The sequence below is a fragment of the Ovis canadensis genome, chromosome 15 (genome assembly GCF_042477335.2).
Source record: "Ovis canadensis isolate MfBH-ARS-UI-01 breed Bighorn chromosome 15, ARS-UI_OviCan_v2, whole genome shotgun sequence".
In the NCBI taxonomy this organism is placed as follows: Eukaryota; Metazoa; Chordata; class Mammalia; order Artiodactyla; family Bovidae; genus Ovis; species Ovis canadensis.
The window spans coordinates 32,163,106-32,178,399 of record NC_091259.1 but is presented as its reverse complement, the minus strand read 5'-3'; the positions used below and the strand labels follow the sequence as shown (position 1 = coordinate 32,178,399).

General features: G+C 42.0%; 1 protein-coding gene across 17 annotated transcripts in view; it reads left to right on the top strand.

The window, feature by feature from the left end:
- USP28 (ubiquitin specific peptidase 28) overlaps positions 1-15,047 on the top strand; it is a 70,238-nt gene extending 55,191 nt beyond the window's left edge. For 6 of the 17 annotated variants that reach the window (XM_069555090.1, XM_069555089.1, XM_069555088.1 and 3 more), the window contains exons 14-26: positions 906-1,126; positions 1,956-2,026; positions 3,465-3,693; positions 5,673-5,864; positions 6,644-6,783; positions 6,943-7,128; positions 8,093-8,188; positions 8,889-9,067; positions 9,164-9,242; positions 10,373-10,452; positions 10,978-11,101; positions 12,531-12,726; positions 13,830-15,047. In XM_069555090.1, coding sequence (XP_069411191.1) covers positions 906-1,126; positions 1,956-2,026; positions 3,465-3,693; positions 5,673-5,864; positions 6,644-6,783; positions 6,943-7,128; positions 8,093-8,188; positions 8,889-9,067; positions 9,164-9,242; positions 10,373-10,452; positions 10,978-11,101; positions 12,531-12,726; positions 13,830-14,005 — 1,969 coding nt within the window. In that variant the 3' untranslated portion in view covers positions 14,006-15,047. The remainder of the gene's footprint in view (positions 1-905; positions 1,127-1,955; positions 2,027-3,464; positions 3,694-5,672; positions 5,865-6,643; positions 6,784-6,942; positions 7,129-8,092; positions 8,189-8,888; positions 9,068-9,163; positions 9,243-10,372; positions 10,453-10,977; positions 11,102-12,530; positions 12,727-13,829) is intronic. The other 11 variants (XM_069555102.1, XM_069555100.1, XM_069555101.1 and 8 more) reach the window with 2 other exon arrangements.
- The last annotated feature ends 247 nt before the right edge of the window (positions 15,048-15,294 follow it).

Here is a 15,294-nt window from a genome sequence, read left to right as displayed (position 1 = left end):
GGAGCTGGAGTTGTCTGCCTGCAAGTTCTGCACCCTGTGCTTTCCCAGAGTGCCACCTAGTTTGCGTTCCTGCGTGTTGGGTATACAGCTGATGCTGTTTTTCTTCTGTGTATTTTGTTCCTGGATCCACCTGTCCATCTCACTTTGGTCAGTTACATCTTGGGAACACAATAGTTGATCCCTTGACCACTCCACTCCCCATCTCCTCTTTTCCATGTTGCTTCTCATCCTTTCTTCTTGAGAAGAAGGTTCATTGTTACAAGTGGTTAGAGAGCAAGTACCATAGACTTATAAACTATATGAGGCAGATGTGAGTGTAATCCCTTCCTGTCCTTGACTAGCTGGGTGAACTTGGGAACACTGCTTTATTTCTCTGAATCTTGGGTTTGAAAGTTGGTAAAATAGGATTGGTGATAGTACCTGCCTCATCAGCAAGCTGTGTTAAATGAGATGATGCCTGTAAAAGAAAGGTTTGGCTCAGTAACTTTATAGAGTAAACACTCACAAATTGTAGCTGTGCTTTCCCACAGAGCAGCGTGCTTTACAGAGTATATTAGTTTAGGCAAAGATGTATTTTGGAAATGGAGGAGAAAATGGCAACCTGCTCCTGTATTCTTGCTGGGGAAACCACATGGACAGAGGAGCCAGGCAGGCTATAGTCCATGCATGTATGCTAAGTTGCTTCAGTCATATCCGGCCAATTATTTGTGACCATATAAACTGTAGCCCGCCAGGCTCCTCTGTCCATGGGATGCTCCAGGCAGGAATACTGGTGTGGGTTGCCATGCCCTCCTCCAGAGCTACAGTCCATGAGGTCCCAAAGAGTCAGACATGATTTAGTGACTGAGCACACACACGTATTTGGAAATTATCATCTGAGCATGTTTTTTTTAATCTTCCTGCAGTACAAGTAAAGAGAGCACGTCTCAGGAAGCTGAAGGAACCTTTTCTTCCTCTGAAGATTCTGTACACAAGTCTAAGATGGCAGAGCAGCCACTTACACCTCCCCGTTCTTCCGTGGAAATGCCCGCACACCCAGCTCCTCGAACAGTCACAGATGAGGAGATAAACTTTGTTAAGACCTGCCTGCAGAGGTGGAGGAACGAGATTGAACAGGATATACAAGGTTGGCTCTTTTTGCTTGTCAGAGGGTTACTCTTTGCCTTTTCTGTTTGTGTGAATACATGGAAATTAGGCACCTTGGAGACACGTCCTGTCATTTCCATGTACTCTGTTGAATTTGAGAAATTGTGACCTCTTTGGTACTTTTTGTTTCCTGTGAGATTAGGTCAGACACTTTGCTTTAGTAATATAACCATGAAAGTTCTTCCCTAGATTTCTTCCTCAAACTTTCTGGGAATTCCTGGTTATCTTGGATACACAATGCCACTCCCCTTAGAGAATTTTCTGCGTCTGCTGGATTTCTTTTCCTGTAGCTTATCTGAACTCTGACTTCAGGTGACCCAAACTTAGAATTACAGTTTCCTGAATTTCCACTTTAAAAATTTTTTCTGCATACAGTATGCTTTATTGACAGTTAAGGAGGCAAAGAATATTTGATTCATGCATGCAGTGTAAAATCATATTATTCAGCATTTTGTTCCTAAAATCCTTTGGCCTTGTCTCGTTTCTTGTCCTCCCCTTCTTTCTCCTTTTATCTAGGAGCAATAAATAAGTAAAGGATACAAATTTAGTTTCCTCCCAAGTTTTTTTTTAGAAATCTTAATGTAGTCATATTAAACTGTAAGTCTTTGTAACCTAAAGCACTAGCTTCTTTAAAACTGCCTGCTTCCTTATGGTTCATAGAGAGAAGCTGAAAGGGTGACCACCTCAGGTAGAGAGAAGCTGAAAGGGTGGAAACCTCAGGTAGAGAGAAGCTGTAGTCTTTGCGGAGCTAAAGCTGCATGTGTGACATGGGATGAAATCATTATAACTGAGTGTTCTTTTTTTAACAGACTTAAAGAACGGTATTGCAAGCACTACCCAGACTATTGAGCAGATGTACTGTGATCCTCTCCTCCGTCAGGTAGAATGAAAATTGATGGGGAAGTAGTCAAGGCATGTTCTAATGGTGCTAATGGGCAGATACAGACAGAGAAGTTGATGGTTTTCTTTGAAACTGAATGGAAACTTCCCTAAGATATAAGAATTAATTTTGGAAAGAAATATGTATTATTCTGTGTTTTAGGCTAAAAAAGAGAAGTGTATCTTCCTTCTACCACCAACAGGATGTAAAACATATTTGTCCTGAGTCTGCCACATGGTATTTTTTCTATGTATTGGAAAGGTTTGTTGTTAAATAGTAATAAAATTTCTCATAAAATGGTAATTAAGCAGTACAGTGGAGGAAACCTGACCAGGGACTGGTTCCCCATCCTTTGCAAAGTACCCTGATCCTTCATGATCCTTTGTTTAGCAGTATGATTTTTTAACCTTTATGTCTCTATTAATTCCAAAAGAGAGGTAGGCAGGGCAGAAATTCGTACTTTCCATATATGTTTTTATTTAGAATAACATTCTGGGCATAGACAGGAAAGAGGCTGCAGTTAGGGGACTGCCCTCCACGGGCTTCTGTGTAAATGCGTAACTGTGGGAGGAGAGCCCTATTTCTAGGGTCACGGGAAACCATAGTTGTGTTGCATAGCAAGAATGTACCATGTGAGTCTTGAGTGTTGACCGTTTTCTCTTTTCTATTATTTAAAAAATTTACCACCGTAAAAACAAGTCAAGGTACTGATTGAATGTAATTTTACTTTACTGACTTGCCTTTCTTTCACCAATACTTAACTTAGCACTTAAGCGTTACTCTTACTTTCTCCATATTGCCAGCAGGGGCGGCAGGGCAGGGGAAGATTTTCAGATTTTGAAACAAATAAGTATGTAGTTAAAAGGGTCTTCACCCCAGATAAGTGGATGATTACCTGCAAGAAGAAATATAAAGACCATGTGACTGATTCATAATGAAATATGCTAACTTAGATTTTAGTTAATAGAAAATTTTATTAATTTTAGTTAATAAAACTTAGCCCTAGAACAGCATAACTTCTACAGGTCCCAGGTGTGGTAAGCATCTTCTCAACATGAGTGGTCATGGTGCTTCTATTTTTAGATAGACTGAGTTTGGAACTGGGGGAATAAATAGGTCTCAGTTATCTTTTGTTTTAGATCTATAATCATAGGAGTTTATAGAGTTGAAAGAGGTCTCAGAGGTCATCTAGTTTAGCCGTCTGATTTTAAAGATTCAGGAATGGAGACATAATTGGGAGATTCCAAGGCTGTGTTTTTTTCAGTTCATCTTGAATCAACAAGATGTTTTGTTGATGTGAACCCTACATCAAACACACGTGTAAATGGGCAGTTTTCTTCGGTCTTATGGTTGGGTATGCTTTGGAATTTTAGTCACGTAAACTCCTGTCGGTTGACTTTGCTTTAACCTAACACGGGGAACCCTTTCTGGCTTGCAGGTGCCTTATCGCTTGCATGCAGTCCTTGTTCACGAGGGACAGGCGAACGCGGGGCACTACTGGGCCTATGTCTATAATCAGCCGCGCCAGGTCTGGCTCAAGTACAACGACATCTCTGTTACCGAGTCTTCCTGGGAAGAACTTGAAAGAGATTCCTATGGGGGCCAGAGAAATGTTAGTGCTTACTGCCTGATGTACATTAACGACAAGCTACCCCACTTCAATGCAGGTAAAAACACTGTAAGCAGAGGCCAGGCTTGGGGAGATTGTGTACTTCTCAGGGAAGGGAACAGTCTTGTAGTTAAAAAAAAGAAAAATTAAACTCAGATCTATTAGAAAGTAATGATGTGTTTAAGAAACACAAATAGTATAAAAGAGAAGAAAAAGGAAAAATAAGTTTGCTTTCCTACTTCCTTGAGCCCAACAAGTATCCATTCTTAGGCTCCTAATGTAGTCTTTTAGAAATGTTCTGTGCAGATGCTAGGTTTTATTTATTGATATCTCACCTATACCCCATTTTTTCCCACCAAGTGGGATATTTTTCCATTCTGTTTGGCATCTTTTTCATTGTTTTTCTTAGCAATCTCTCTTTTTATGAATAGAACCAACTTATTCCTATTAACAACTGTAAAATAATTCCATTGCATTGAGTATATATATAATTTATTAAACCAGCCTCCTGTTGATAGACTTTTAAGTTGCCTCTAGTTTTTCCCTTTTTTAGTGACATTCTTCTGTGCATATTTTTTGCACCTTTTGGAGAATAGCCAGATTTTACAAGTGGATTTGCCTCAGCGGTTTCAGACTTCTCATAATACCGCTACTAATGCCTATAGTAATCATAATTATCATTTATGCTGGTACTTTCCTCCTTACTGCATGCTTCAAGCTTTATTTCTCTAATAACTTATTAACTCTAACACGGAGGAGGCAGGGCAGAAATTCTTATCACCCATATTTTCCAGCTGAGGTTCTGTACTTGTCATATAGCCAATAAATATTCTGGTTCCAGATTCTATGCTGTTTCCCATGTATATTACACTTTCTTTTTTCTTTCACATCCAAGATCATACAGGGCGTCTTCTTTTAATGTTCAAACTGTACTGTGTTGCATAAGTAAGGAAACATATAAGCATTTTGTCTGGGCGGCAAATGATCTTTCTTGTGTGCTTGGTAGGTAGGGGATGGAGAGAATACTCACTTCACAGTAACTGATCGTCCTAAATGCATGTTTGCAGTGTGAGGGCAGGAACAGCTGCTTGTGGGTGTTTCTGTACAAACGATTGTTCTAGCTGTGGGTGGTATATAGGGGCCTTGTTATAATGGGTATGGCTCATCTATAGAAATAGACAAAAAGTGGGAACTGTCATTTAGTGAAAAGACTAGTTAACAGCAACCAGTATGTGGATGTGCTACTCTTCAGTAGGTTTTTATGATTTGTTTCGGTTGTAGGGTTGGAAATGAGATTGAATATGTCATTGACAGCCTTGCCATTTTTCATCATAGCCTTTAGTGAACCCCAGGTATTATTGATCTAACCTTTGTATCCCTTTGCTTTGTGGTAGCACTTGATTATGTGAAACTTTAGGCAGTATAAATGTCTTGGTTTTCATTTTCAACCATCTTGAGATGGATATATTTTGTTATTTAATTCAATTTATTATTATTATTTTTTGACCACTCTATATTGCATGTGAGATCTTATTTCCCTGACCAGGGATCAAACCCATGTCCCCTACAGTGGAAGCTCAGAGTCCCAACCACTGGACCACCAGGGAAGTCCTGGAGATGGATATTCTTATCAGTGATAGGGGCATTGTTTACACTGATAAAACTGTTTATCTTGAATTTTCCATTGAATCTAATGATTTTCTGAATTCCCAAGAAATGTTTGGTTTGTTCTTGCTACTTTGTCCGTGATTGGCCTCTACTCCAAATCCTCACTTGTTACCACTGATTGATTCATTTAACAAATATTTAATGTCCCTCCCTTCCAATATGCCAGCCACTGTTATTGGGATACTGTGACTATTGGCCTGATACTGTCAGTACTTCGGACAATGGATGGATTGTGTGTGTATTTTTCATTAAAAGTAAGAAAAAAGACAAAGTGTCTTACTTTCTTTTTTTCTGGAAAGGAGCTTTGGTTTCCTTGAGACCTTTTGCTTGGTGGGACTCTATTTTAACTGTGTCTTTGTTCTTCCCTAGAGGCGGCCCCGAATGAATTAGATCAGATGTCAGAAGTGGAAGCCCTGTCTGTTGAACTTAAGCATTACATTCAGGAAGATAACTGGAGGTTTGAGCAGGAAGTGGAGGAATGGGAAGAAGAGCAGTCGTGCAAAATTCCTCAGATGGAATCTTCCACCAGCTCGGCATCACAGGACTTCTCTCCATCACAAGGTGTCTGAGCAGGGCATTTATGCCAGTGACATGGGGAGTTCACACTGCACTCCAGTAGCCAGCCCCGTGCACGTCCTCTGAGTGAGCTGTGCCATGCTCTGTGCAGTGGGATCAGAGTTGGTGTTGTACAACCTGACAGCCTAGCTTGTGGCTCTAGACAGTCAGTTCTGTTGAGCAGAGGTACCAGCAGAAAGATGAGCAGCTAGCTGCCTGTACTTTCATTCTGTTTAGTGTTTATTTCCCAGGTTGCGGGAGAAACTATGGTAAGATTAATAAGTAGATTTTATGAAAACTGTTCTGTAAAAGTGATCTTCCTAACGGATAGTTGTTTATAGGAAGCCTTTTTGCCGTGAAGAAATACAGCATTGCTGCTGCTGCTGCTAAGTCGCTTCAGTCGTGTCCGACTCTGTGCGACCCCATAGACGGCAGCCCACCAGGCTCCCCTGTCCCTGGGATTCTCCAGACAAGAGCACTGGAGTGGGTTGCCATTTCCTTCTCCAGTGTACGAAAGTGAAAAGTGAAAGTGAAGTCGCTCAGTCGTGTCCGACTCTTAGTGACAACATTGGGAGCACATTAAACTTTACAGAATCATCAGTGACTCCTTGCTAAAGTAGCTGTTTCTTTTAGCCACTAGTTTCTAGGGGAAATTTACATAATTTTTTCAAAAGGTTAGTTAGAAGGTGTGCACATCAAACTTTGTATCCAGTCCTGCTTGCCTTGTACAGTGTTCTAGTGGTTTTATTACCAGATGCTGATTCCTACCTGCTATTCTTTCTCAGAATCTTCAGTAGCCTCTTCCCATGGGGCTCGGTGCCTGTCCTCTGAGCACGCTGTGATCGTGAAGGAGCAGACTGCCCAGGCGATAGCAAACACAGCACATGCCTATGAGAACAGTGGCGTAGAAGCTGCACTGAGTGAGGTGAGAGGGGCCTAGAAGCCCAAAATCCGGAGGGGTGGGCTTTCGGCAATAATTGCCACAGTTTTCTCACATTTCTGTTATTCTGTGTCTGCTGCATTTAACCAATCCCTCTTTATTTCTGTTTTTTTCTTACTCTTTCTCTCCATTCTGCCGCCACAGCTTAAAGAAGCTGAACCCAAGAAGCCCATGCCCCCGGAAACAAACCTTGCAGAGCAGTCAGAGCAGCCCCCACAGGCTCGTGACGCAGAATCTGCTGCCCAGCCTAATGCTGAGGTCTCTGAAGTCGAGATTCCCAGTGTGGGAAGGATTCTGGTTAGATCTGATGCAGATGGATATGATGAGGAGGTACAGAGATGAGTCAGGGTCTAGCTGTCTGTCGTCAGTCTTGTGTTTCCTGCTCACGTGACTGAGCATAGCTGTGTAAGGCGTTCGGCAACAGTGTTTTCTCCTAGACACAGGTGGTGGGCGAGAGGGCCTTAGTCACCATCCTACACCGCTGCCGGCAGGTCTCTACTCAGACCTGTCCTTACGAGGCCACTGTGGAGTCCAGGTGGCTCAGAAAGGTAGAATTTAGTTCCATGTGTCATATCCTGAACAAAAAATTGCCTTTTAAATCAGGAGTCTTTGGTAACATTAGTCCATTGCATTTCCTCCAAATACGAGAATTTCAGTTGTCTAGTGAGCAGGTCGAATGTGAGTTGACCTGGTTTTGACTCTGAAGCTCCGGGAGAAGCTGCAGATTTCCGGGTTGCTCGCTGTCTGGCTCCTTTGCAGCTGTCACCGCACACTAACAGTCCTGAATCCTGTCCTCAGGTTTCTGGGGGACGGTTTGTTTTTTTTTAATCATTGCAAGGTTTTCACTTTATAAAGTCCTATTTGTGTACCTGCTAGTTTCAGACTGTTTCAGATGTGCTGTTCACCTGAAAGACTGGTGTATTCAGGATGGACACCCAAACCTGAGAACTCAGGTGGAATTCTCTCCTCAGACCTTTCCCCTCTGAGAGCTGCAATTTACCTTGATTATGTAGCAGTGCTATATCGTAGGTATTTTTAGACATACCTCTTTATTCATCTGCTAAATTAGAGAGAGTCTATAGGAAGACCTTGTCATGGGCAAGGTCTTGTGCTCGTGAGAGGGCCAGGGGCCGCTAGTGTTGAGCGGGGTGTGTGAGCCTGCCCCTGCAGTGGCTGCTGGCCGGGGGCACGCCACCCTGCTTCCCTGCGGCAGTCTGCTCACCTTTCTTTCTCAGTCTTCTTCTGAACCTTTCTACTCTGCTTTCTCTCTGTGTTTTGTGCCCTCTTGTGGTAGGTGATGCTGAGCCCTGCCATGCAAGGGGTCATCCTGGCCATAGCTAAAGCCCGTCAGACCTTTGACCGAGATGGGTCTGAAGCAGGGCTTATTAAGGTATCTCTGTTTTGTCTTGTTTTTTAAATTATAATTTAATTAGAATTAGAATTAAATTCTAATCCTTATACCACAGGGATCATAATCATGGGTCAGTGATTATATCAGATGCTGAAAAAGTGTTTTTCATTGAAGTAAAATGTAAAACTCCCTTCGCTGCCCGACTAACAGCACAGCCATCCCACGGCACTGATGGCTCCTCCTCTCGTGGCACTAACGCAGCCTCAGTGCTCAGGTCACACCCGGCCTGGAGTAACCTCCTTGTTCTTAGGAGGCGCCTGTTAATAAAGCTGTGAATGAGACCTTGCCTTTGTAATTTGGAGGCCATAATATAAGAAAGTAGGCCGTGCTTTTTAGGGTGCTTGAATAAAATTTAAGATTCTTAAATACATTTATTTGGATTTTTAAATTTCAGGTCCTTGATACTCAAAGATATGGCTGAAACAATTAAAACTTTTGTTTTTCTGAGCACTGTATGAGGAAAATAATTTTCTTGTGAGTACAGGATGTCTCTGGTGCCAGAGGAGTTTTGTCCTTTTTGAAAGGCAAAGAGATTATAGGTTCCAGTTGCCTCTCTCATTCCTCAGTAAGAACTTCTTAGAAGTCTTCTTAGAGTGACGAAAACTTCCTTAGGCAGTGGTTTCTGTGTGTACAAGCCCACCATGCCCCCTTTTCTGACTACCAATTCTGTCTTCAATAGGCATTCCATGAAGAGTACTCCAGGCTCTATCAGCTCGCCAAGGAGACCCCCACCTCTCACAGTGACCCTCGTCTTCAGCACGTGCTCGTCTACTTCTTCCAAAATGAAGCACCCAAAAGGGTAGTAGAGCGGACCCTTCTGGAACAATTTGCCGATAAAAATCTTAGCTATGATGAAAGGTGAGAAGGGAGTACTTTGGGGAACCGCCCTTCCTTCCATCTTGACTAAGTCCTCTGAAGGGGAAACTGTCATTGCTTTCTTAACTTTGTCCACAGATCAATCAGTATTATGAAGGTGGCTCAAGCAAAACTGAAGGAGATTGGTCCAGATGACATGAATATGGAAGAGTACAAGGTGAGGTCTTCGCTTTACATCTACAGAGCAAACACATGAATTTCTAAGGCAACCCTAACAGTTAAAAAACAAAAATGTAAGGAGGCCGAGCTATTGAGACATTTGGGGCTGTCATTTATATGTTCTTCTCGCGCATGCTAAGTCACTTCAGTTGTGTCCAACTCTTCGTGACCGTATGGACTGTAGCCTGCCAAACTCCTCTGTCCGTGGGATTCTCCAGGCAAGAATACTGGAGTGGGTTGCCATTTCCTTCTCCAATATGTTCCTCCTCGTATAGTAAATTATACATACGCACAAATATATTTATAATCCAATTTGTACAACTTGTAGTAATATTAATAAACTTTATATATAAGCTATAAAGCAAACAATTTTATATTATCGCCAAGTGACTCCCACCCCCTCTCAAAAAAAGCTGAGTCAGAATGAATGATCTTTTCTTAACCCTTTGAATGGCCAGTTTCTTTATGCCATTCTTCTCTTCAGCTGATCAACACTTCATTTCCCTTAAATACTCACTTTAGCCTTGTCCTAGGCAATGCAATTCGTGACTTCATGGTTTTGGTTTGCTTTAAATAATAGTTTTCTAATATTTCTGTATTCAAATCTAAATGCATTTTATGCATTAAAATGCATGTGTGACTACAAATTTCCAAAAACGAAACACGTCATGTAGGTACGACACTGTTGGGTGCCACCTTGGTGTGCCCTGGCCCCCACCCCCCACCTCCCCCCAGGCAAGCTTAGTGTTGTTCCTGAGATTGGAGCGGCCCTGACCTTCTGTCTTCCCTCATCTGAATGGCTTCCTCAGGACTCAGGAGGCCATTCATTCAGACCAGAGCTGAATGACTTTGGCGTGGGTGTTGGAAGTTAAGATCCGAAATTCTAAAGCTCACGTGAAAGGAATATTTCTGTTCCTCGGCAGCAGGAACAGGACATGGAAAATTAAGGTCAGCGGTAGACTTTTATCATAAATGTCCAGTACTTTATTATCTGAAAGCTTTTGTGTCTCCTGTTTTTGTGCCGGGCCGTATGAGTTCCGTAAGTATTAGTACTGAGTTTGAAGCTTGCTGTGGGGAAAAAGGTAGTAGTTTCGGTCATAATCATGAATGGCTGTCATTCCTTTTCAGAAGTGGCATGAAGATTACAGTTTGTTCCGAAAGGTGTCTGTGTATCTCCTGACAGGCCTGGAACTCTACCAGAAAGGAAAGTAAGTGGCATCTCATGTTACCGAGCATGCTGGTTGTGGATGCCCACCAGGAACTCTCAGGACCACAGCCCCTTCCTTTCTCTACCTTTCTCAGTGTTCTGCTTCACGTTTGCACTGAACATCACACATGTGTCTTCATCTTCTATATAATGATAGATTTCTTGGTTGAGAGATATAATGGCCAATTTTCTTTGTAATAAATGAAAATGTACTCAGATGGTGAATTTTAGAGTCATCGTGGACCGTAGTGAGCCTCTCGTCCAATTCCTTGTTGTAGAGTTGGGAGAAACAGAAGTCCAGGGAAGTGCCATGATTTGCCTTGAGCTTCCCGGCCAGTTTGCAGAGGAGCTGAGGCTGGCTGTGGTCTTTGGGCCTCAGGCTTTTCCAGCTGCACCATGCTGCCTCCATGCTGAAGACTTTTCCATCCCTGCAGCTGGTTCCATTCTTGTATTAGAGAGCGATGGGGACTAAGCCCTGGGTTTGGGAAAGGAGCACTGAGCTGTTTTTCATCAATAACTTTCTCAGGTACCAAGAGGCACTTTCCTACCTGGTGTACGCCTACCAAAGCAATGCCGCTCTGCTGATGAAGGGGCCCCAGCGGGGTGTGAAGGAGTCGGTGATCGCTTTATACCGAAGAAAATGCCTTCTGGTGTGTACTCTTGATAAAGCCTGACGATTTTTGTGTTTTATTGTATTTATTTATCTCTGTTTCTAGAAGCCAGGAAGAAATATAACATAAAACAACAACAACAAAAAACCCTCCTGCAGGTTTTAGATTGTTCTAAACCCTCAAGAGTAGTTTTACATTGAAACAGATGAAGTTACTTCAGTGAGTATCATGCTTCTTCCGCCCCTGATAGGACTTAGGTGAGAACCGCATCTCCCCTTTCGGTGCCCTTCATGTGTACCGCATCACAGCTTATGTCACACGCCTCTCTGCTAGATGGTGAGTTCCTTGAGCATAGGTCCTTTTCTTAGTCAGCCTTTTTCTCTGTGCCTGGCACATAGTAAGCATCTAATAAACATGTGTTGTCTACGTTCCCTAACTAATAAGCTAGCAGATGAGAAGCTTTAGTGATGTCTAAAGAGACTCCAGTTTTTAAAAGGTTTGAACCATAAGGATTGGTCCTGCTGTTCTGTTAACATCCTTGTCATAAACCACAGGAGATCTAGTGCGGTCGTTTTGCACTTGGCTGCTGCGTGGGAAGGCGCACCCATAGTCTGCCTGCCTTCCCAGGGGTCCCTCCAGGTGCTTGTCATCAGAAAACTGCAGAGGTGGCTTAACCTCAGGCTAAGCTTGCATTGGGCCTCCCTGCCACCCAGCAGGATCACCCTCCACCAAGGAGTCAGGCCTGCATTTCTGCCACTACCTCTTGTTAAGGCCAAATGGAAGAGATTAAGTTGTGACGTGTATGTATCTCAAAAGCTTTATTTTCTGATTATACTTGGATTCCTGTGTCAGTTATAGATATGGCAGGGCACTTGGAAGCTGAAAAGAGAGCCTTGTAGATTTGATGGACTGCAAATGCTTTTATTTTTTAAATCACCAAATAGAGATTACGTTTTGAAGGTCCTGCTCAGCTGCCATGGGAAGGCAGTAGTAAGGATTTGGCTTCTTTCCATCTCTGGCTCTCAGCTCCCGGTTTGTGTCAGAATCGCCTAAGGGGCTTTCACATGTTGGTGGCCCAGGCCTTCCCCAGACGGTTAAACCAGTCTCCTGGTGAGGGGCCTGGGCACCACCTTGTCTTCTACAGGTGATTTTTGATTTTTGGTGAAGACTGAGAACCATCGAATAGGTCTTTTGGTAGAAGCAGGTGTTAAATATGACCTTGACTTATAAGTCGAGGCCACTTGGTAAGAGGCTTTGCTGCATTCCGATCACCTTGGGAACATTTAAAAAAAAAAATCCCACCGCCTAGGTCAGCCAAATACCAATCAAATTGGCATGAGTGTGTTGGGGCATCTGCGGTTTTTAAGGATCCCCAGGCAATTCCAATGTACAGTGAAGTTTGGGAACTACTTGTTTAAATATTTGTCTTCTTTCTGAGACTTTTTTCCCCACTGTTTTTTATCCGTAGGAGCTGAATGCCAAAGCAGCTTCTCTCTTTGAAACAAACGATGAGCACTCTGTAACAGAGGGTATTAATGTGATGAATGAGTTAATCATTCCCTGTATTCACCTTATCATTAATAATGACATCTCCAAGGATGACCTGGATGCCATTGAGGTCATGAGAAACCACTGGTGCTCTTACCTTGGGCAAGATATCGCAGGTGTGTTGTTTGTTGCCATTGCCAATAATTTTTAAGACCCTTGAGAGTTCTAGAAGTGACAGTTGGACTAACTCTAGCAGTGGTTGTCAGACCTTTTTAAGGGATTGGAATCCCCGAGCATATAAAGGCTTGAAAATTACATCTGTTGTATTGAAACAAGGAACAGGACCCTGAACCCCTGTCCTTAGCCTCCCCTTACCTCCTCTGTGGCTGCTGAATCACCTCCACAGCCAGCCACACAGTGCTATTTGAAAAAAAAACCACTGCTCTCCAGCAATGTTAGACTGCTGTTACTTTTCTGTCTGCCAAAATCTGAACTTGAACTTTGTAGTTTAAATATTTTAAAAATCTCTTTATGTTGCTTGATTACCAGTCGGTGCCATAATTAAATTTTCCTGTGACTTGAAGTTGCAAGACATAAACATTTTATTAACTGTGATGCCTTCAAGGTTAATAAATTAGTAAATGGGATGTTTGTGCCTGTCCAAAGCATTTTGGAGAGGGAGCCTAAAACTAGATATTTTTAGGCGAGTTTAGTTGCCTTAGAAAGTTGTTATGTATCCTAATATGAAGCCTCTTTGTTGCTCACTGATGTAAAGATATTCTGTTGATTTGTCAAAGTGTTCAAGTTTATGATATTTATTGAAAAAATCTATAATAGTAGCTAAGTATTTCATTTTAATGTTTTCAGTTTTTGTTTAAACTATGTGTGACATTATAGCTTTACTTAATGCCATGTATACACTGATATATTTTAATTGAAGGATGAGATCAGTGTTATCTTTATGGCAGTAGTATGTTTACAGCACATTATATTTATGGTACTTTCTCAAATTTTAAAGGATGATTGATTAGAAGACATGTCCATAATGAAGTGAATATATAGTGTTATCCTGCTGCATGTCAGATGACTTAAAACAATGACCTAAAACTTTTCTTAGTCGGCAAATAGGTCTTTGCTCTTGATTTGGTCTGAAGGAATAGTCATTTGTCATTAGCTGGCCAGAGCAATGCTTTGAACTTGGAGGTTGTTGTGGACTTACTAGTTTTAACTCAAAGAGATTTATTTAGCTGTATACTAACCATCCATTTTCCCTCCACAGAAAATCTGCAGCTGTGCTTAGGGGAGTTTCTACCCAGACTTCTAGATCCTTCTGCAGAAATCATTGTCTTAAAGGAGCCTCCAACTATTCGGCCCAATTCTCCCTATGACCTTTGTAGTCGATTCGCAGCTGTCATGGAGTCAATCCAAGGAGTGTCAGCTGTGACAGTGAAATAAGCCCCCGCGTGTTCAAGACCCAGCCTGGTCTTTGGTTGACCGTCTGTTGCACAGAAGTCTGTTGTCACAGTGTTTCCCCTGGGAAAGGGATTAGGTGGGAAAGTGAGACTCAGATCCAGATCCTAACTATGCTGTGTGTGTAAAGAAGGATTGAAAATGAAACTGCACTTTTTAGGTACAGAATCATAGAAGCGATTTCACAAAAAAAGGCAGGAACTGGTGTGTTCTGGCGTTGACTTGTGGCAGAAGCCCTGAAATGTCTCTTGTCTCTACAAGACAACCTGGGCTTTCCTGAGCCTCAGAGTATCCTTCAGGCATAAGTATTTTTGACAGCAGACTAAAAGGGTGATTCATCAGGACCTGAACTGTATGAACAGCTACTCGTTATTTTATCAGATACAGATGACATTAAAAAAAAAATTTAACTGCAAGGGAGGAGATGAAAAAATGGGTTGTTGCCTGGCTCTTGACAGGAGATGAAAAAATAGGTTGTTGATGAGCCACCACCCTTTCACGTGTGGGTAGAACATAAGGTCATGTGGCAGTAAGATGCTGAAAAGTCAAGAAGAGCTGCCTCTCCTTTCTTTCTTCTATTTTATTTTATAGTTTTAATTAAACCAGATAACCTCATACCCAGTCCTGAGTGAAAGAAAGGAGAAAGCATTAAGGACATCAGATGGAATAGCAGCGTTGTGAAACTTAACTAAAGATCACATTTTCATAGTTGTTAACTATTTGAAGGTAAAATTTTCTAGCATCTGAAAATGGCTAAGGCTGCTGCTGGTCCAGAAGAACATTTTGACACCCCACCCCCTTTTTTCCTTTTAAAAAATAGGGGATGTGGGCTTGTAAAAAGAAAAAGAATATATATATATGTGTATATGTAGAGAGAGAAATATCCCATTGACCATTTTTAAAAGGCTCCAGATAGGGTATTGTGTTTTAACCAAATTTTAAAGATTACCAGGGGAATTGTGGGAGGGTCAGAGACTTGCTACAACTATGCAGATTTTATAAATGTGCAATAAAAGTATTTGTTTTATCTTTGGTATGCAGTATGGCCTTTGTTTTCATATGTTCTATTTTGGAAATGGATGGACTCAGTAAGCATTTCTCATGTTTCAGTTTTTCTTCTTAAAAAGAAAAGGGCAGATTAAAGGGTTAAGAAGCTTGATGGGAATAAGTGTCGACTAAAAATAGTCACAACCTGAAAGCAGAGAGTGGTTTTATTCGGTGGGAATTTTTAGAACTTCAAGCCTGGGAGGCAGCCTCTCAAGTAGCCCTGAGAA